This window comes from Podarcis muralis, chromosome 10 (assembly GCF_964188315.1).
Source record: "Podarcis muralis chromosome 10, rPodMur119.hap1.1, whole genome shotgun sequence".
In the NCBI taxonomy this organism is placed as follows: domain Eukaryota; kingdom Metazoa; phylum Chordata; class Lepidosauria; order Squamata; family Lacertidae; genus Podarcis; species Podarcis muralis.
The window spans coordinates 2,915,594-2,932,057 of NC_135664.1; the positions used below are offsets into that span (position 1 = coordinate 2,915,594).

Below are 16,464 nucleotides of genomic sequence, written 5' to 3' on the forward strand. Positions count from 1 at the left end.
TTGTTGGGGTTCCCTTTTGCGTGCACACTTACTTAGGTATGCTGCTCCATTAATGTGTGAAACAGCCTATCATTAATTAATGGCTAAGGAAGCCAATGAGGGGGGCAGTGAGCCATACAGGACAAACAGTTATAGTTGTCTTGTATTGCCTTGCCACTGTTTTATTTCCTTAAATATATATATATATCTAGGACAACTTGCGGAATTTACCACAAATGGTTTCCAGCACCTCTTGACACTCCCTAATGAGAATGAAGGAATTGGATTGTATTTTGCAGATCTCCAGTCCAAGCTATAATCAATAAAGATTGATTTCAACTTGCCATGTCTTCATTACTTTAGCCACAGATGTATTAAGTTCTACAAATAGTTCTGGATATTATCCACCAGCTTAATAAGTTGCTGCAAGTGTCCTATTCATTTCTTTCCTTATTCATCTTCATCATAACAGTACAAGGAGAATTTTGCCATAGTTCTCTTTCTGCCGCTCTTTCCAGAAATATTGATTCCAGGAAATAAATGGAGGAAGACTTAAAGGAATCAACTTCATTGGTTTTAGTAATGTATATGGGGTTATATGACCAGAGCTGCTGGTTTTTTTTTAATAGCTAAAGGCATGCAATGAACAAGAAACCCTGTCATGAAATGATTAACAGGGCAATCCTATACATACTCAGAAGTGGGTCCCATTTAGCCCCGTGGGGCTTACTCCCAGGGGAGCGTCATTGGATTCAACCTAAGTGGCCTTGGGCACACTCTCAATCCCCTTGAGTGATACGATCTCCCCTTGACCCATGTCAAGGCCTCCTTCTCCTCAGGGCAATGCCCCATTGCCAGCAATTGCTTGTTTACTTTAGTTTATTACAGAATATATTTCTATCCTGCCTTTCCAGACCCTCAAAGTATCTATCAAAAGAAAGAAGAAGATCGTAAAATAATTAAGAACAGAACAAACAAGCAAAGCCCAGAGCAAAATAATAAAAATACAAAATACAAAACACCAATGAGAGGTATTACAAATCAATTTTAAAGTAATCAAATGCCTCAGGAAAACAATTAGATTTCCATCGATCACTGAGAGGGTATGAAACCAGGGGCACATCTCTTCGGAGGGCATTTTATATATCTGAAAAGTGAGAAAACATATCTGGTTCGGAGCTTTTGTTCACAAAATCCAACTGGGAATGCCAGCAGTCACCAATTTTGGGATACTCTATTATTTATTTTCTATCTATTCACCTCACCCTTCCATCCATTTGGGTTTCCAAGACAGCTCACAAAAAAATCAAACAATAACATAAATTAGGGAGATGAATTTGCCGTGAGTCCTGGAGGCAGGGGCGGAGGAAGGGGGCGGTGGGGGTGGTCCGCCCTGGGTGTCATCACTGGGGGGTTGGCATTTGGCGCGCTGCCCGCCCGCGACTCCCAAGCCTACCCCGAGCCGTCAGGGGAAGGGGCGGAGCTGCGCCGCCTTGCCGCTGGCCTTCCCCCCTTCCCCCTTCGTTTTGACAGCTCAAGGGAGGCTTGGGAGTCGCAGGGGGGCGGTGTGCCATTGCCCCCCACTCCTGGGCTGCTTCTGGGGTGGAAGCCTCCTCCAGGCTCTCAAAAGGAGGAGGGAAGAGAGGAAGGCTACTGGCAAAGTGGTGTGGCTCCCTCCCCTCCCCCCCAAGAAGCAGCCCACCATGAGCAGCTCATTCTGCCCCCATGGGTGTCTCACCCCTGGGATGCTTGCCCCGCCCCATGGCCCCACCCCCCGGGTGCACAGCATGTGCGCCGCTCCAGGTGCCAGAGCAGCTAGCTCTGCCTCTGCCTGGAGGATCAGCTCCCTGCCTTGCAGGCCCGGACTGACTCCAGCTACAAAAAGCTGAAGTGGCTGAATAGGGGAGGATCTTTGCGGGATGCTATTGCTGTTTTTATTTATTTGATTAAATACTTGTATTCTGCTTTTCCAACAACAATGTTGAGCTCAAAGAGGCTCATAGACATAACAGCAGAATTTAAAAATTAGGAAACATGACAATCACTATGATCATATAAAAAGCACAACAGCACATAAATAAGGCAAAAAAAGTCATCAAATTAATACATATTCAAACTTGTAGTGATTTAAAATACAAAAAATAGCTGCTGATAACCAGCCTCATGGCAGCTGACAGTCTTCCACACATGCCCATCAAATGAGGCTCAAACGCACTTTACAGTGGTGCCTCGCAAGACGAAATTAATTCGTTCCGCAAGTTTTTTCTTCTTGCGAGTTTTTCGTCTTGCGAAGCACGGTTTCCCATAGGAATGCATTGAAAATCAATTAATGCGTTCCTATGGAAACCGACTTCAGACCAAGTCCGGGGACAGGGCTTTTCTTCCCACCCCCAGCATTAAAAAAAAAACCCCAGGACAGCGGAGACTTCTCCGCTGTCCGGGGTGATCTTAAAATGCTGGCGGGCGGCAGCGAAGTCTCCGCTGCCGCCCGCCAGCATTTAAAAAAACCCCGGGACAGCGGAAGACTTCTCCGCTGTCCGGGGCGATTTAAAAGCCCCCGGGAAGGCAGGCAGGGGGGAGCAAAGACTTTTGCCCCCCGCCGGCCTTCAGAAGAAGGCCGGCGGGGGGCGAAAGTCTTTGCTCCCCCCCGCCTGCCTTCAAAAGCCGTCCGGGATAGCGGAGAAACAAAGGCTGACGGCGGGAGGAGGTCTCTCCGCCCCGCCGCCAGCCTTCGGAGGAGGTCCGAGGACAGTGGGGAAGACGCGCTGCGCTTCCCCGCTGTCCCGGAGATTTCCCTATGGGCTTTCGTCTTGCGAAGGAAGCCCATAGGGAAATTCGTTTTGCGAAGCGCCTCCAAAACGGAAAACCCTTTCGTCTAGCGGGTTTTCCGTCTTGCGAGGCGTTCGTCTTGCGGGGCACCACTGTAAATTAAATCTGTCTAGCACACCTGTTTCCAAATCCAGTAATGGACAGGATGGTGCACAGCAGGCAGAGAAGTGCCCTCAGCAATGCCCAGCGTGGAAGGAATTTGAGAAAGTGTCCCTATTTCCATTTGCAAAGTAAATGGAACCTCGGGTGGTACCTCGGGTTACATACGCTTCAGGTTACAGACTCCACTAACCCAGAAATAGTACCTCGGGTTAAGAACTTTGCTTCAGGATGAGAACAGAAATCGTGCTCCGGCGGCGCAGCAGCAGCAGGAGGCCCCATTAGCTAAAGTGGTGCTTCAGGTTTAGAACAGTTTCAGGTTAAGAACGGACCTCCGGAATGAATTAAGTACTTAACCCGAGGTACCACTGTATTGGGGAATATGAAAGTGTCAAACCACCTATGCCACGTCATGGATCCATTGTAACCCAACCTCTTCACCTTCCAGTGCATTGTGGTTGCCTTCAGGCTATCGCTATTTTGTGGGAGGGAATCAAGCACATACTGGAAATTTAAGTTTGCACAATTAAAGGTGTCAGGGGTTCAGGAGCAGAGGGACAGGATAGGGAGGAATTAGAGACCGAGGGGGAGGAATCCGAGGGAGAGGTCAGTGATGATAGCCATCCGAGGTCTCTAAGTCTCTCCAGCGAATCAGAGGATTCACAGAAAGGGGCTCCCGTGGTCAGAGCTAGGGGGTTGCCAGAGGGAACACCTCAGGAAGGAGGGGCCAGAGGGGACTCAGAGAGCAGCAGCTGGAAATCGGGACCAGCTTCCCCACCGGAGAGCAGTAAGGGGGAGGAGTCCCAAGCATCGGCAGCAGGCAGCTTTCCGTCAGCGGAAGGACATGAGTCAGGGTTAGCCACGCCTGCATCAGAGAGCGAGGTAACGGTCAAAAGGAAGGTCAGGGGCAGCGCGCGCGCGCCAAGTTCAAATGTACAAGAGGGGGGCGCAATGAGCAGCCCGGAGAGGGAGCCGGGTCCCAAAGCCCGCCGAAGAGAGGGGGAGGAGTCCGAAGGGTCCGCTTCCGAGGCGTCCAGGAAGGAAGGCACCCAGGGGAGTAGTAGGACCCAGAGGCGAAAGGAGAAACGTAGAAGGTGGAGTAAGGCTAGAGTCTTAAACTGGTGTACAGGGGGCGGAGACTCAGACGAGGCTTCGCTGGTCTAGGGTCTAGACGTAGAGACGCACGCTAGTGCCTGAAAATGGAAACTAAATGTCAATAAAGACTTCTGTACAGTTCTAATGGCTAGCGTTGGTCTTCTGTGAGCTGGGACCTGGAGGCCGTCTCTGACAAAAGGTGATTTAGATTAACTACCAAGGCCGAGTGACAGAAAGGAAACAGGCCGTATCAAGGAATAGTTTGATTAAAAACAATCAATAATATTCAAAAGGGTCCAAGCAGGCAGGCAGGGGGCACTGGCAATCTGGGGCTATATAAATGGGAAAGACTGGGCTGCCAAAAGGCACACCAGGCCTCGCTCGCGTGTTCTGCAGCTGGGAGACAGACTGAATTATCAGGACATGCTTGGGCTTTCAAAGCAAATGCAATAACACTGCCAAGCATTGCAATCCACAGCTCACTGACCCCTGACTAGAGAGAGGTTTGCATGATCCCTTCAAGCGTATAGTAATCATCTGCCCCTGATTCTGTGGGATGGGCAAGTCACCAAAGGCTGCCTAGAAAAAGGAATAGCGTGACGACTCTGGGCATGTACATGCAGTTTTTGTTTCTAAACACAGGCCACCCTCTCGTAACCTGTGGACACTGCGTTGTTGGCTAACAGGGAAGGCGGCTTCAGGCTCCCCATCCCATGATAAAGGAGTGACGCACAAACCTTCACTCTATGGCCTCTCCACCTTCTCTAATGCATGCAGTTCAGTCTGGTTTCCCCAACACCTCAGATATCTGAGCTCTGCCTTTAGAAGTGAAGAATCAAAAGTCCTGATTTGGAAATCTGTGGTCTGGGCAGCTGCTGTACCATCAATGGCTAGTCTACTTAGCTAGTTGCCCCACACAGGCGGGTGGCGCTGTGATCTAAACCACAGAGCCTAGGGCTTGCCAATCAGAAGGTTGGGGGTTCGAATCCCCACGACGGGGTGAGCTCCCGTTGCTCGGTCCCTGCTCCTGCCAACCTAGCAGTTCGAAAGCACGTCAAAAGTGCAAGTAGATATATAGGTACTGCTCCAGCGGGAAGGTAAACGGTGTTTCCATGTGCTGCTCTGGTTTCACCAGAAGCGGCTTAGTCATGCTGGCCACATGACCCAGAAGCTGTCTGCGGACGAACGCCGGCTCCCTCAGCCAGTAAAGTGAGATGAGCGCCGCAACCCCAGAGTCATTCGCGACTGGACTTAACTGCCAGGGGTCCTTTACCTTTTTTTTACAGTAACACACCAGAACCAAAATAGCTTTAGAAAACAAACCAAGTGGTCCTTAAATTCCTATCTCACAAGTAACAGGTGTGAGAGAGCAGAGGGAGGGAACTTTCACTGGTTGGTGATGAAGTTTTAGTAGAGTTTAAAAACAATTAATTGTACCTAAATGCTGTTTATATCATTGCAGCCAAGTGACCACCAAAGCCGCCCTGACCCGCCATGTTCCATAATGCTAGGAAAGGTAGCAATTCTGTGTACAAAGACTATGCAAAGCGATGACTTAGATGCACACTGAGACTTACGATGTATACGGTACATAAAATTCAGCCTTCCCTTTTTGCAAAAAAGCAAGTGCAGCTCTGCAATGACTATCAATTGTGCATCTGCTGCATCGCTGAGGCAGATGGCGCATGGATGGCGCTCCCTTCCTAAGGGTTACAATTGACACCAGCCATTGAAATGGGAACGGTGTCACCTAAAAATATCAGCTGAGGGGGAGGAATCAGCTGTCCTATCATCTTCCTCTTTTTTGAAAGGCATACACCATTGCCTTGCCAATAATGATCTCACTATTTCACATCCCATCTGAACCCCAACCTGCTGTCATAAACTGCAGGAGAAATGCTAATTGACTGAAAGAAGGAAGGACTCAAGGGCTGGGCTTTGTCATATTATTTCCAAAGATGATGTAATGTTGCATTAATAGGAATAATCACTGCCACCAATCCTCAAATAAAGCTAACTCTTCATTAATAAACACACACTGCCAGTAGTCCTGCACATTAAAACAGAGAGGGTGGTGAATAGCTGCCCTGGGTGCCCATGGCAACATATTCCATATAGGAGCCACTAAGATGTCCTTGATGAGTCCCTTCCTTTAGAGCTAATGGTACAAAGGTAATGGTCCAAAGCATTGTTTTTAGTCAGCCTGTGATTAATTAGAAAATGCATTGGGCTTTGACCATTAAGGCTTCATTTGTTCATGTTAATCAAAATCAGGGAAGGAGATTCAGGCTCAATTATTCCAAGGCTGTGTCCTTGTTCCTGCTTTAATATATTAGCTACAACACACATTTCAAACAGGTACTAGTCCAAACATATGTTCTACAACAGTTTCTCATTATATTTTCACAAATTATGAGGAGCAAAATCCAAGGAGCTGCAGGAATAATACAGCTTGGTGGGTTAAAAAAAGAGTTTATATCATTTTTTAAAGAAATATCTCTGGGTAGGCAATTTCTAGTAATAATTTCCCCCAGGTGGGGCTTTCTAGTGTGAAATGTTATAGACAGTAAAAGGTAGCGAATCCATTATAAAAGGAAAATATGAAAAAACACCCAATGCTTTTCTTTTTATTGAACAATTCAATATACTTCATAGGAACACAGAAAGCTGCCTGGTACCAAGTCTGTCTAGTGGTTCATTTAGCTAGACTAGAAATGGGTCTGGGGTCCTAGGAAGAGGTTTTTCTCACCATCTGCTACTTGACTATTTAATTGGAGATGCCAGAGACTGGACCTGGAACCTTTTGCATGAAAAACATCTGCTCTACCACTGAACTTCCATCCCACCTGCAAAGGTGTGCCCCTCTTTTCCCCCTGCAGGACTTGGTCTAAGTCAAAGATGGGGAATTTGTAGCCTTCCAGGTGCCACGGAACTCCATCTCCCATCAGCCCCCACCTGCATAGCCAATGTCAAGGTGATGATGGGAGTTGTAGTCCCACAACACAGGAAGGCCCCTCGATTAGAGGGTGTGCAGCCATGGGGCGCTGACTCACAGAGAGCATGACACCTCTGGATCAGCCTGGCCTACCTGCTGTGAGGCCAGGCAAAAACAAAAAGGCCACAGAGCAGGACCTTTTCCTTCCACAGCATTCGCAGATGTAGCTCCTCAGGGACCCTGGGACAGAGAATACCCTCTCCCAGACCAGATTCCGCCTCAGTACTGTTGGCACTTTTAGGCAGGAGCCATCTCCAGCCACCCCCAGAGACATCAAGGCTTGAACTATTCCAACCTGGGACCTGTTGGGTGTGAAGCACGTGCTCCGACACTGAGCCCTTCCCCAGATAGCAGCATGAAAATCCGTCCAAAGACTTGGGATCATGAGAGGTGAATTTTAAAAGGAGGCCACAGAATCAGGAGATGGGGATCTATTACTCATATACAAAGCCAAGGGCAACTGTTGAAGACGTGAGCAGATCACCCCAAACAGCAGGATTTTAACTCACTGGGCCATCAGTGAACACCTTTATACTCTGAACAACTTTCATCCAATAAATACCAATTAAAAGGCACATTAACCTCTGGCAGTCTAGAGGTCAGGCCTCTCGGATCTCATTCTGCCAGAATGCTGCAATGCTGTCGCAACCAAGCCCAACTGACCTAACTTACAGTGCCATTCAATACCCTTTGATCAATACACGCTTTTTTATTTGAAAAGCCTTCAAAAGGGCTTTATGTGGGCAGATAAAATGAAGCCAAGGAACCAGGCTTCCAATTGCGAGTCATTCCCATCAGCGTTTTGTATTCTAACCACATGAGAAATTCAATAGCCCCTCTGCAATGAAGCTGCAAATACAAGAGCAGCCTAAACACACCATTCAGGTGTCAACCAGCTGATGATATAAGAGAGTAGCTTGTGTTATTGTAGCTGGTCTGATTTCCCATCGCCAAGACTGAAGCGATGCTGCTTATCTCCTGTAATCTGAGCAATATATTATAGCTCTCAAGTGGGGCGCCAGTGCTGGCCTGCGCATGCTTTCGGCTATGAAGTCTGCATAACTGGACTATGAAATGTGCCCATCCTATTTGTCTGACATTTCCAGGATTCAGAACATGACAGCACATTGTTTCCTTTTCAGTTCCATGCCATCTATATTGTGGCAACAGGAGAAAGAAAAACCTTTACGCATCTGTCTGGCACCCACAGTATACATCTAAAACACTATTATGGCACTTGGACAGTCACAGCTTCCCTCAGAGTGTCCCAGCATCTGCTGAGTGTCACTTGCCTGAAGTCACATGGGGAGAAAGACAAAAGGGGTCATTTGGGGGCTTCAGCAAAGTACTATATTTCAGCCCCATAAGCATATTATCTTCAGCAAGTCAAATAATGCACTTTCATTTTCTACAAAATGGCACACACTCACAGGAGTTGTTCACCTAGGATCCCATCTCAGCCCACAAGGTTGTATCTGATATGCAAAGTGGCAAGCCATGCTTTCCTCTACCTTCCCTCCATGCTTCAAGGCAAACAATCAAGAACTTCCAGAGGTGGACCAGTGTGAAACAGTAACTGAGCAAGTTGGGTTTAATTATGGCAGACCAGATTCAAATCCCTGCTCAGGCCTGAGGGTCTTTAGGTGGCCTTGGGCAAGTTGCCCTTTCTGGGATTGATTGGTTTTAAAGGAGGGGTGTTGTGAGGTTAATACATGACTCAATGTGTGTGTCCCAGAGTTCTCAGTGGCAACAGGCTCCCAAAATAGTAGGGCAGATAAAGCAGGGAAGGTGCTCTACCATGCTGTGGCAGTGCCATCCCAGCCGCAGGTATAAACTAGGGCAGGTGTTCTAGATCAATGGGTGGCCAATAAGGTGCCCTCCATATGTTGTGGGCTATAACCCCCATCCCTGCCTAGGGCTGATGGACACTGTCGCCCATAACATCTGGAAGGCACCACATGAGCTACATCGACTCTGGACACGGAGCAGCCATTGTTCTAAGCAGCTTGTGTGCACGCCAAAGCCATTTTGCTTCAAAAAGGGAAAATGCTGTTGTGTGTCAACTGATATGTGTTGTTGTTGCAATAAATATAGCAATGCTAAAGTATAAAAATATAGCTGCAGCAGATGCTCTTCTTCAGATGCAGAGCCCTTGTGCCATTTAGTATGGGAATAGATTCAGGAGCCCCGCTGAGTCAGGCCAAAGAGCCACCCAGACAAGCATCTGGTCCTCATGGGTCAGAGCAGACGCCTCTCAAGCAGGATCCGCAAACAGGACAGCAGCCACAGCCGCACTCTTCCCACTGGCCCTTCCCAGCAAGTGAGAAGCACCCGGCCCCTGACAGGGGAGGGAGAAGATAAACAGATCCTCCGCGATTTGGTCTACATCCGCTGTGAAAGCCATCCAGGTTGGTAGCAATCCCTGCATTGAGAGGAATCTGAATCTTACCTAGAATCTTAGCACACCAGCAACAAGCTAACAAACCTCTCAGACTGCAATCAGAAAGAGAAGCCAAAGGAAGCCCCAAACCGACTAAGGAAGGGTGGGTGGAAAAGGACCTCTTCCAGACTCCCTGGAGCATGCAAGCGCCACCCATGGGAGAAAGCACCTTTCTCTTGCTCAGCCCTTCCCAATCCATATTCCCAGCATTCCTTCCCTTTAGCCAAGAAAAACAGCCGGGGCGGGGCTATGCAGATAAGGGGGAGGGGGAGTCCCAAAGGGAGCTGGATTAGCACTCATTTAAATGTGCATCTCTACTTTCTCCCATATAAGTGAATGGTTGCTGTTTGTTCCTGTGGAGGAAAGAGAGGGGCACTGGGGCAGACTGGGGCAGACCCTGCCATAGACCCACCCAGACCCTGGGGGATGCCACTCTCACTGGCAAGAATTTACCCAGCAAGGGATGATGGCAGAGGTCCTTGCAATATTAGGGCACATTGAATTTTTCAGCTTTCCAATTCCCAGAATGAGGGGTGCTAAAAAGTTGTAACGTGACTTGGGAATTCAAAATATATTTGGGTTAAATCAATATAATTTAGTTTTGCTTGGTAAGTAAAAGGTGTGTAAAATTGCATAGAAATCATTACAAATGGTTGCCAAATGTTTCCAGTTGTTTGTCTGTATTACACAGGCGGAGGAAGGGGGTGTGGTCACCCCGGGTGTCATCCCTGAGGGAGGGTTACATTGCTGCACCGCCCCCCTGGGATGCTCGCCCCGCCCCAGGGGCACCAAAGCAGCTATCTCCACCTCTGTTGTATTATGTGACATTTTCAGAAAGTAAAATTACAATTTTGGGGTTTTCCAAAGGCAGTTTATGTGCTTCTTCATCAAACGTAGACTTACCAAGCTAAATGCTGCCCAGTCGCAAAAATAATAGCAGACAGGAATTCCTCACACCCAAAAACAATTTTTTTAAGATCCCCTCACTGTAGAAATTTGCAAAAATTAAGTTTCATTCCCTAAAATGACACGCCCTGTTACAATATGCAAGGCGACTGCAGGTTGTCTCTGTGTTGGGTTGCCTTTGATAAGGGTCCAGAAGCACCAGTCAGCAACCTGGTCAAGACTGGCCGCCACACTCTGCCTTGTCAGCTGCACCATCTTCCAGTCTATTTCTGGGCTGGTTTTAACCTTTAAAACCCCAGACACCTTGGAGACTGCTTATATGAAGGATCACTCCCTTCCGCCTGTGCTGGTTCTGGACGCAAAGGTCACTGCCCAAGGTGCTTCTCCCAGTGCCACCCCCAAGTGAGACTTCATGGGCAGAGAAGACTGACTAGCACCTAGGCTGTGTTCCCCCTAAGTCCAGCAAAACTTTTAGTTTATTCACCCTGGCTTTTTATGGGACCTTTCAAGGACTTAAAAAGATTTGAAGCTCTGCTTGGTTTTATTTTGAAATGTTAAGACGTGAGTCTGATGTTGCTGATCTTTCCTTGCTGCAATATGTTTCATTGCAATTGCATTTTTAATTGCTCATATTGCATTTCAATCATTTCTCTGTATGCCACCCAGAAAATGCCAGCTATGCGGTGGTACAGAAACACAGTTCATAAAATGAATACAGCCTTCCCTTCGCAAGAACACCACAATGATGAGCATTTTGCTAGTTGCTAAGTAATGTCTCCCATGACATGAATTGCCCATTTTGTTATTAAAAGCCATCTTCCTAGACCTTTCCCTTGGGCCAGGAATATAATATCCGTATTGCAGGAGTCTGGGAGTATAAAGAGATTCTATTAGTGAATCTCACTGCTAAATGAATTATGGAAACATTGTAAAGAGAAAACTATTTAGAGAAGTGTTGGAATGAGATGGGAACTAGGAAGATAAATAGACAATTTTGCTCAGTTTTTACAGCGCATTGGAAAGGAGTCAGGGGCAAAAGGAAAAGAGTTAGGCAGGATTTCCTCTTCGCTGAAATGTGCATGCCTTTCATAATGCTCATGTAATTATCAGTAGTAAGTGCTCATCCCAGCTAAACACGTTTCCAAAGAAGAAAGTCATACTGAGTTCAATGGGACTTGCTTCCTAGTAAATATGATTTGTATTGGAGGCCTTAGGGTCAGTCCACAAATGCATATTCATCACTTGGTGACTAGCTAAGCTACCAAAGGTCAAATACCACTTTCACAATATGGTCACATTGGGTACAAAAGGCAACAATTCCAAATATAGTGGTACCTCGGGTTACAGACACTTCAGGTTACATATGCTTCAGGTTACAGACTCCACTAACCCAGAAATAGTACCTCGGGTTAAGAACTTTGCCTCAGGATTAGAACAGAAATCGTGTTCTGGTGGTGCGGCGGCAGCGGGAGGCCCCAGTATCTAAAGTGGTACCTCAGGTTAAGAACAGTTTCAGGTTAAGAACAGACCTCCAGAATGAATTAAGTACGTAACCAGAGGTACCACTGTATGTGTTAATTAGCTGACCAACTGCTTAGAGGTTTCGTTATCATCCAGTGGTATACAAATTTTGTATGTATGTTTGTGGGAGGGAGGGAGGGAGGAATCAGGCTAGAGGACCCATCCAGTCCAGCACCCTGTTCTCTCAGGGGCCAACCAGATGCCTGTGGAAATCCAGGGAGCAGGAAAACACCAGAATCTCTGTTCTGCCTTTGACTGTTTCTTGGAAATGGCTCCCTTCCCCACTAGAGGAGTTAATGCAATAATCTCAAGCCATTATCACCAATCTGCTACTGTAGAAAAGTTATGGTATAGCTACTTATTTTATTTTGTAAAATTTATATACTTGTAAAAAAACACACACCCTCAAACCAGTTTATAAAGAGATAAAATAATTAAAAGAGAAAAATTCACAACTATACTTTAAAACCTACAAAAATTAAAATACTAAGACTTCAGCTTTCTAAGCATTTGGGCAGACTTGTCTATTAAGAATGTTTTCAGCCGGGGCCAAAAAGAGTCCAGTCAAGGTCCTTGTTGAAGCTCTAATGGTCACTGACTGTGTCTTTGCTTCTCTTTGCCACTTAGCTTCCACCTCCATAGCTTTCTCACTTATATGCCTGCCAAAGACGGCTTGAGTCTAGGAAAGCCTCTACCATACTAGATGTGTTGGTGTTTAAGGCGCCACCACACCCTCCTCTTGGTTTGTGCTTTTCTATGGAGTCACTGGAGTCCAGTGAGCTTAAAATAGCTTGAATGCTGGTTCTGCAGTGGAGCTTGGCTGTGGATCAGGCAGCTCAAGAAGAGAAGGAACTGAGAATGACTTAACACTTCTACACTCATTTCAATTCATATTCCTTGAAGGACAGGCTCACGTCAACAGCACAATCTCTACTACTGCTACTACTAAAGGTGCAACCAGTAAAACTATGCTATACTACACCAACCACTGAAGACGAAAGCGGCGGGTCAGTAAACTGCACACTCATTTGCCTAAGCTATGCACAAAGGCATCCCACATTGTCTGGGTAGTCTTTCAAGGGCACAACTCAGCTATCCAATTAGTTCAACATATACAATAAACAATAATTGGGGAAGTGATTGTGGGAGACGGGCAAAAGACAGACCAGCCCCTCCAGGCGGGGTTTTATGGCAGGTGTATTTATTGGCATTAAGGGTGTCTATACCATCCTGCTTTCGTCTGTTTAGTTAGTTTGCTTCTACAGCATTACTGTTCGGAGGGGCTAAAGTGCAATAAAATGGGACAGAAATAAACCATAACACTTGTGGTATAATAAGTTATGGGGGGTTCAGCAGAAAGTTAGGGATCCTCATTGACTGAAAAGGAAGCAGTGTGACTGTCCCCAAACCTTCACAGGCACAAGCAGTGATGGAAGTCGGGTCACCTGTGATTGCCCGCAAAGCATCATGAATACCAATCACCTTGAACGTGCAACAGGAAGGCCATTTGGAGAGGCCCACAGATGTCTTACTTGTACAGCAATTGCATCCATCCCAGCTCCCTTGTCCCCCCATCACTGAGACTGAGGCCCAAGCCCCTGCTCCTCCAAGCATCATCTGAAGTGCATTGCAAACCATTCTTGCCATTACTGGGTTTTGCACTGGCAGAGAGGGCGCCTTCTGCAGATTTAAACAGGCCAAGCCCAGAAGGCAACCATTTAAAGAACCATGGAAAACACTGAGAAAGAAACACACTGCTGGCTGCTTGTTATGACAGCCGCTGATAAATATAAAGACAAACCATCAGTAAATTTAATAGAGTATTTAGTAATGGACATAAAAGTTGTTCTTCTCCGCTTGACCTTTGCTAACCACTCAAAGTGCCAGGAGGCCATTAGTCTACGGCTGCAAATGCCAAGTTCCAGGAGACCATTTCTAGCACCATCAGAAAGCAGAGATCAATATGTATATACTGCCATTTGCAACCCTCTCCATCCCCTGCAAAGGGAGAGGTGGGAAGGAGGATTAATTCAACGCTTGGAAAAGCTCAGGACTGAAATGATTCCGGATGGCAAAAAAAGAGTGAAAGATGCAAAAGAAATGTATAATCTGGGGAATTCAAGCCCACGGGCTTTGTTTTAATAAAAGCAAATGAACAGAAAGTCACATCCTTCCAGGATTCAGCCTCCTTGGCAGAACTTTGAGGAGTAGGTCAGTAGGTCGACGTGTTGTGGGCAGTGCCTGAAACCCACACCCTACCCATCCCCCCCCCGAGATAGGCAGGTCTTGCATGGTCATTAGGTGCTCCATGCAGCCCCCGAGATGGCATCCTCTGGGTGCTAACACCATCATCTGCGAAAGGCACTCTGAATTGTCATTGGGGACACATAGGGAGGCAGGCAAGGGCACAGGTCCAGGGGTTCACTTCCTGAATGATGCAGAGATTCAGGAGCTGTTCTAAGAAACACAAACAACTGCATGCTAACTTGTTGTGACATGCAGGCTGTTATCATGATCATTACAGTTTATCTACATTTGATGGCAGTTCCCTCCCTGCTCTAACCTACCAGGAGCACCTTAACCAGAAGACAACAGGAGACAAATATTTTTTAAAATAATAATAATAACAACAGGGCCACAAAAAGATGACATCTGTAAATTTGAAGTTCATTCTAAATTGTGATCATTAGCGTTGAGTGGGGTGGCCATAGAAAAGAAGAAAAAACACCTTCCTTGTCCATTTTGTTAAAAAAGCACAACAGCCAGCCCTCCCCACCACTGCCAGCAGCACCACCACCACCAGCAGCAGCACAATACCAATATAATCCATCAATTCCTTGACATGATCTTCACCCTCGATCCACCTCAAGCTCAACATCCCCTTAAACCACTCACCATCAACAAGCTGAGAGCAGATTCCGGAGCTCGCTGCGTAGCCATCGCCTTGTCGTCTTGCATATAAATCCTCCCCTGGATTCGGTCGGCTCTTGGCCCTCTGTCAAGGGCAAAGCATCCGCTGGCCCCTCCTGCAGCCTGGAAACATCCAAAATCAAGCTCAGGGAGAAAATGCTCTGATTTGAGTTCTTTTACCCAAAAAACAAAATCTGCAGGGTTGAAACAAGCTTCAGCTAGGCCAAACTTTACACTCAAGGGAGAGAGAGAGAGAAGAGGAGATGCAGTCAGGAATCTGGCTAGAGAGACGAAAGATCAGATTGGAATCTGCAGGATGGTTAAAAAGGAGGTGCAAACGGCAACAGCAACATGACATTCATCCTAACACAAACCTTACGGCAACAAGTTAAAAATACAGGAATGCTGCAAAGCCCCCCCCCCCACCTCTGCATGAGGAATAATATCAATTGCTTTTAACTGTCAAGAGAATAATCTGCACTGTGGTTCAAGCTTCTACAGCCCAGATTTTGTATTATTCTAGTCTTCCACACCCCCCCTCACAATACTGCAGAAACAATGCAAAAAGATAATAATCACAACATACCGCTTGCAAAACAAATGGTCTTCTCTCTTCCTCAAAGCAGTGTGCTTCCCTAGTTAGAAAGCAGCCGTCTGCATAATCCAGACATGAGGAATGACTGAGCAAAAGCAAGGCGAGCCAGCACTCTAGAGCAACAATTACCTTTATTATATTTGAATGGCAACTAGGATATGCGATGACCCTTTTCACCTTACTGAAAGGGGGGGCTATTTCTCCTTGTCTCCAAATGGACTCAGCTCCCCATGGAGCTAACACACTTACAAGAAACATGTAATTACACAGCCTGCCCTGTTAGCGTTCTGATCACGCCGGCTTCCCTGCATGCCTGCTGCAGAAAGGCTTCCTGTTCTCCTCCGACTCCTCTGCTTCCATAGAGGGGTCTGGTGAGGGGTCTGGTCCCCTGCGATGCTCAGGTGGTCGTCAAAAGGCTAGAGATTCTGGGGGCAGGAGACCATTAAGGGACAACGATTAATTAGCCCAGATAATGAGCTCCTTGTTTAAAGAATAGATGTAAAAGGGAGAGCAGCACGGGAATCTAAATAAAGCTCCTTGCTTTCGAAAGCCACTCCACTGGTTTTCATTTCAATTATTTATCTAAAGATCCCTTGGGCCAAGTGGATTATCTCAGGGAAATTCTCGTGAGACGCATCTGCTTGTACATGACTGTGGCAAAACCCACACATCCTCATTAGCTTCTCTACATGTAGAAAGAATCAGGTGAGCATCAGCTTTATGCTGTCAGATCATTGGTCCATCTCGCCTGCCACCATCTCCTGCTGGGAACTTCTGCACACAAAACATGTGTCCTGTCACAAAGCTATGACTTTAGTGTGTCCATGAAACGGACTTTTTGGATGGGGCCAAACTGATGGATGGGGTCGAAGCAGACTCAACATTTGGCGAGGGAGAAGCAGGTAAGACTGGTGGGGAGCAGTTGGCCCTGCTTCTTACCATGTGTTGAATTACACATCTGCAATGTGTGTCCACACATACGTATGACAGCTGGGCTCCATGCAATTGCCAACTGCTTTTTCAGTCACATGGAGTCCTATCATTGCCACACATGTGCTTCTACATGTAAATCCATGTTGCAGCACAGGTGAAGCA

At 46.8% G+C, this 16,464-nt stretch overlaps 1 protein-coding gene across 5 annotated transcripts in view; it reads right to left on the reverse strand.

Moving 5' to 3' along the window:
* Nucleotides 1-15,642, reverse strand: part of FRMD4A (FERM domain containing 4A) — a 407,020-nt gene extending 391,378 nt beyond the window's left edge. For 3 of the 5 annotated variants that reach the window (XM_077935685.1, XM_028745665.2, XM_077935682.1), the window contains exons 1-2: nt 15,361-15,642; nt 14,760-14,897 (exon numbers count right to left, since the gene is read on the reverse strand). In XM_077935685.1, coding sequence (XP_077791811.1) covers nt 14,760-14,897; nt 15,361-15,627 — 405 coding nt within the window. In that variant the 5' untranslated portion in view covers nt 15,628-15,642. Of the gene's footprint in view, nt 1-14,759; nt 14,898-15,360 lie in introns of those variants that run through there. The other 2 variants (XM_077935684.1, XM_077935683.1) reach the window with 1 other exon arrangement.
* Between the last annotated feature and the right edge of the window lie 822 nt (nt 15,643-16,464).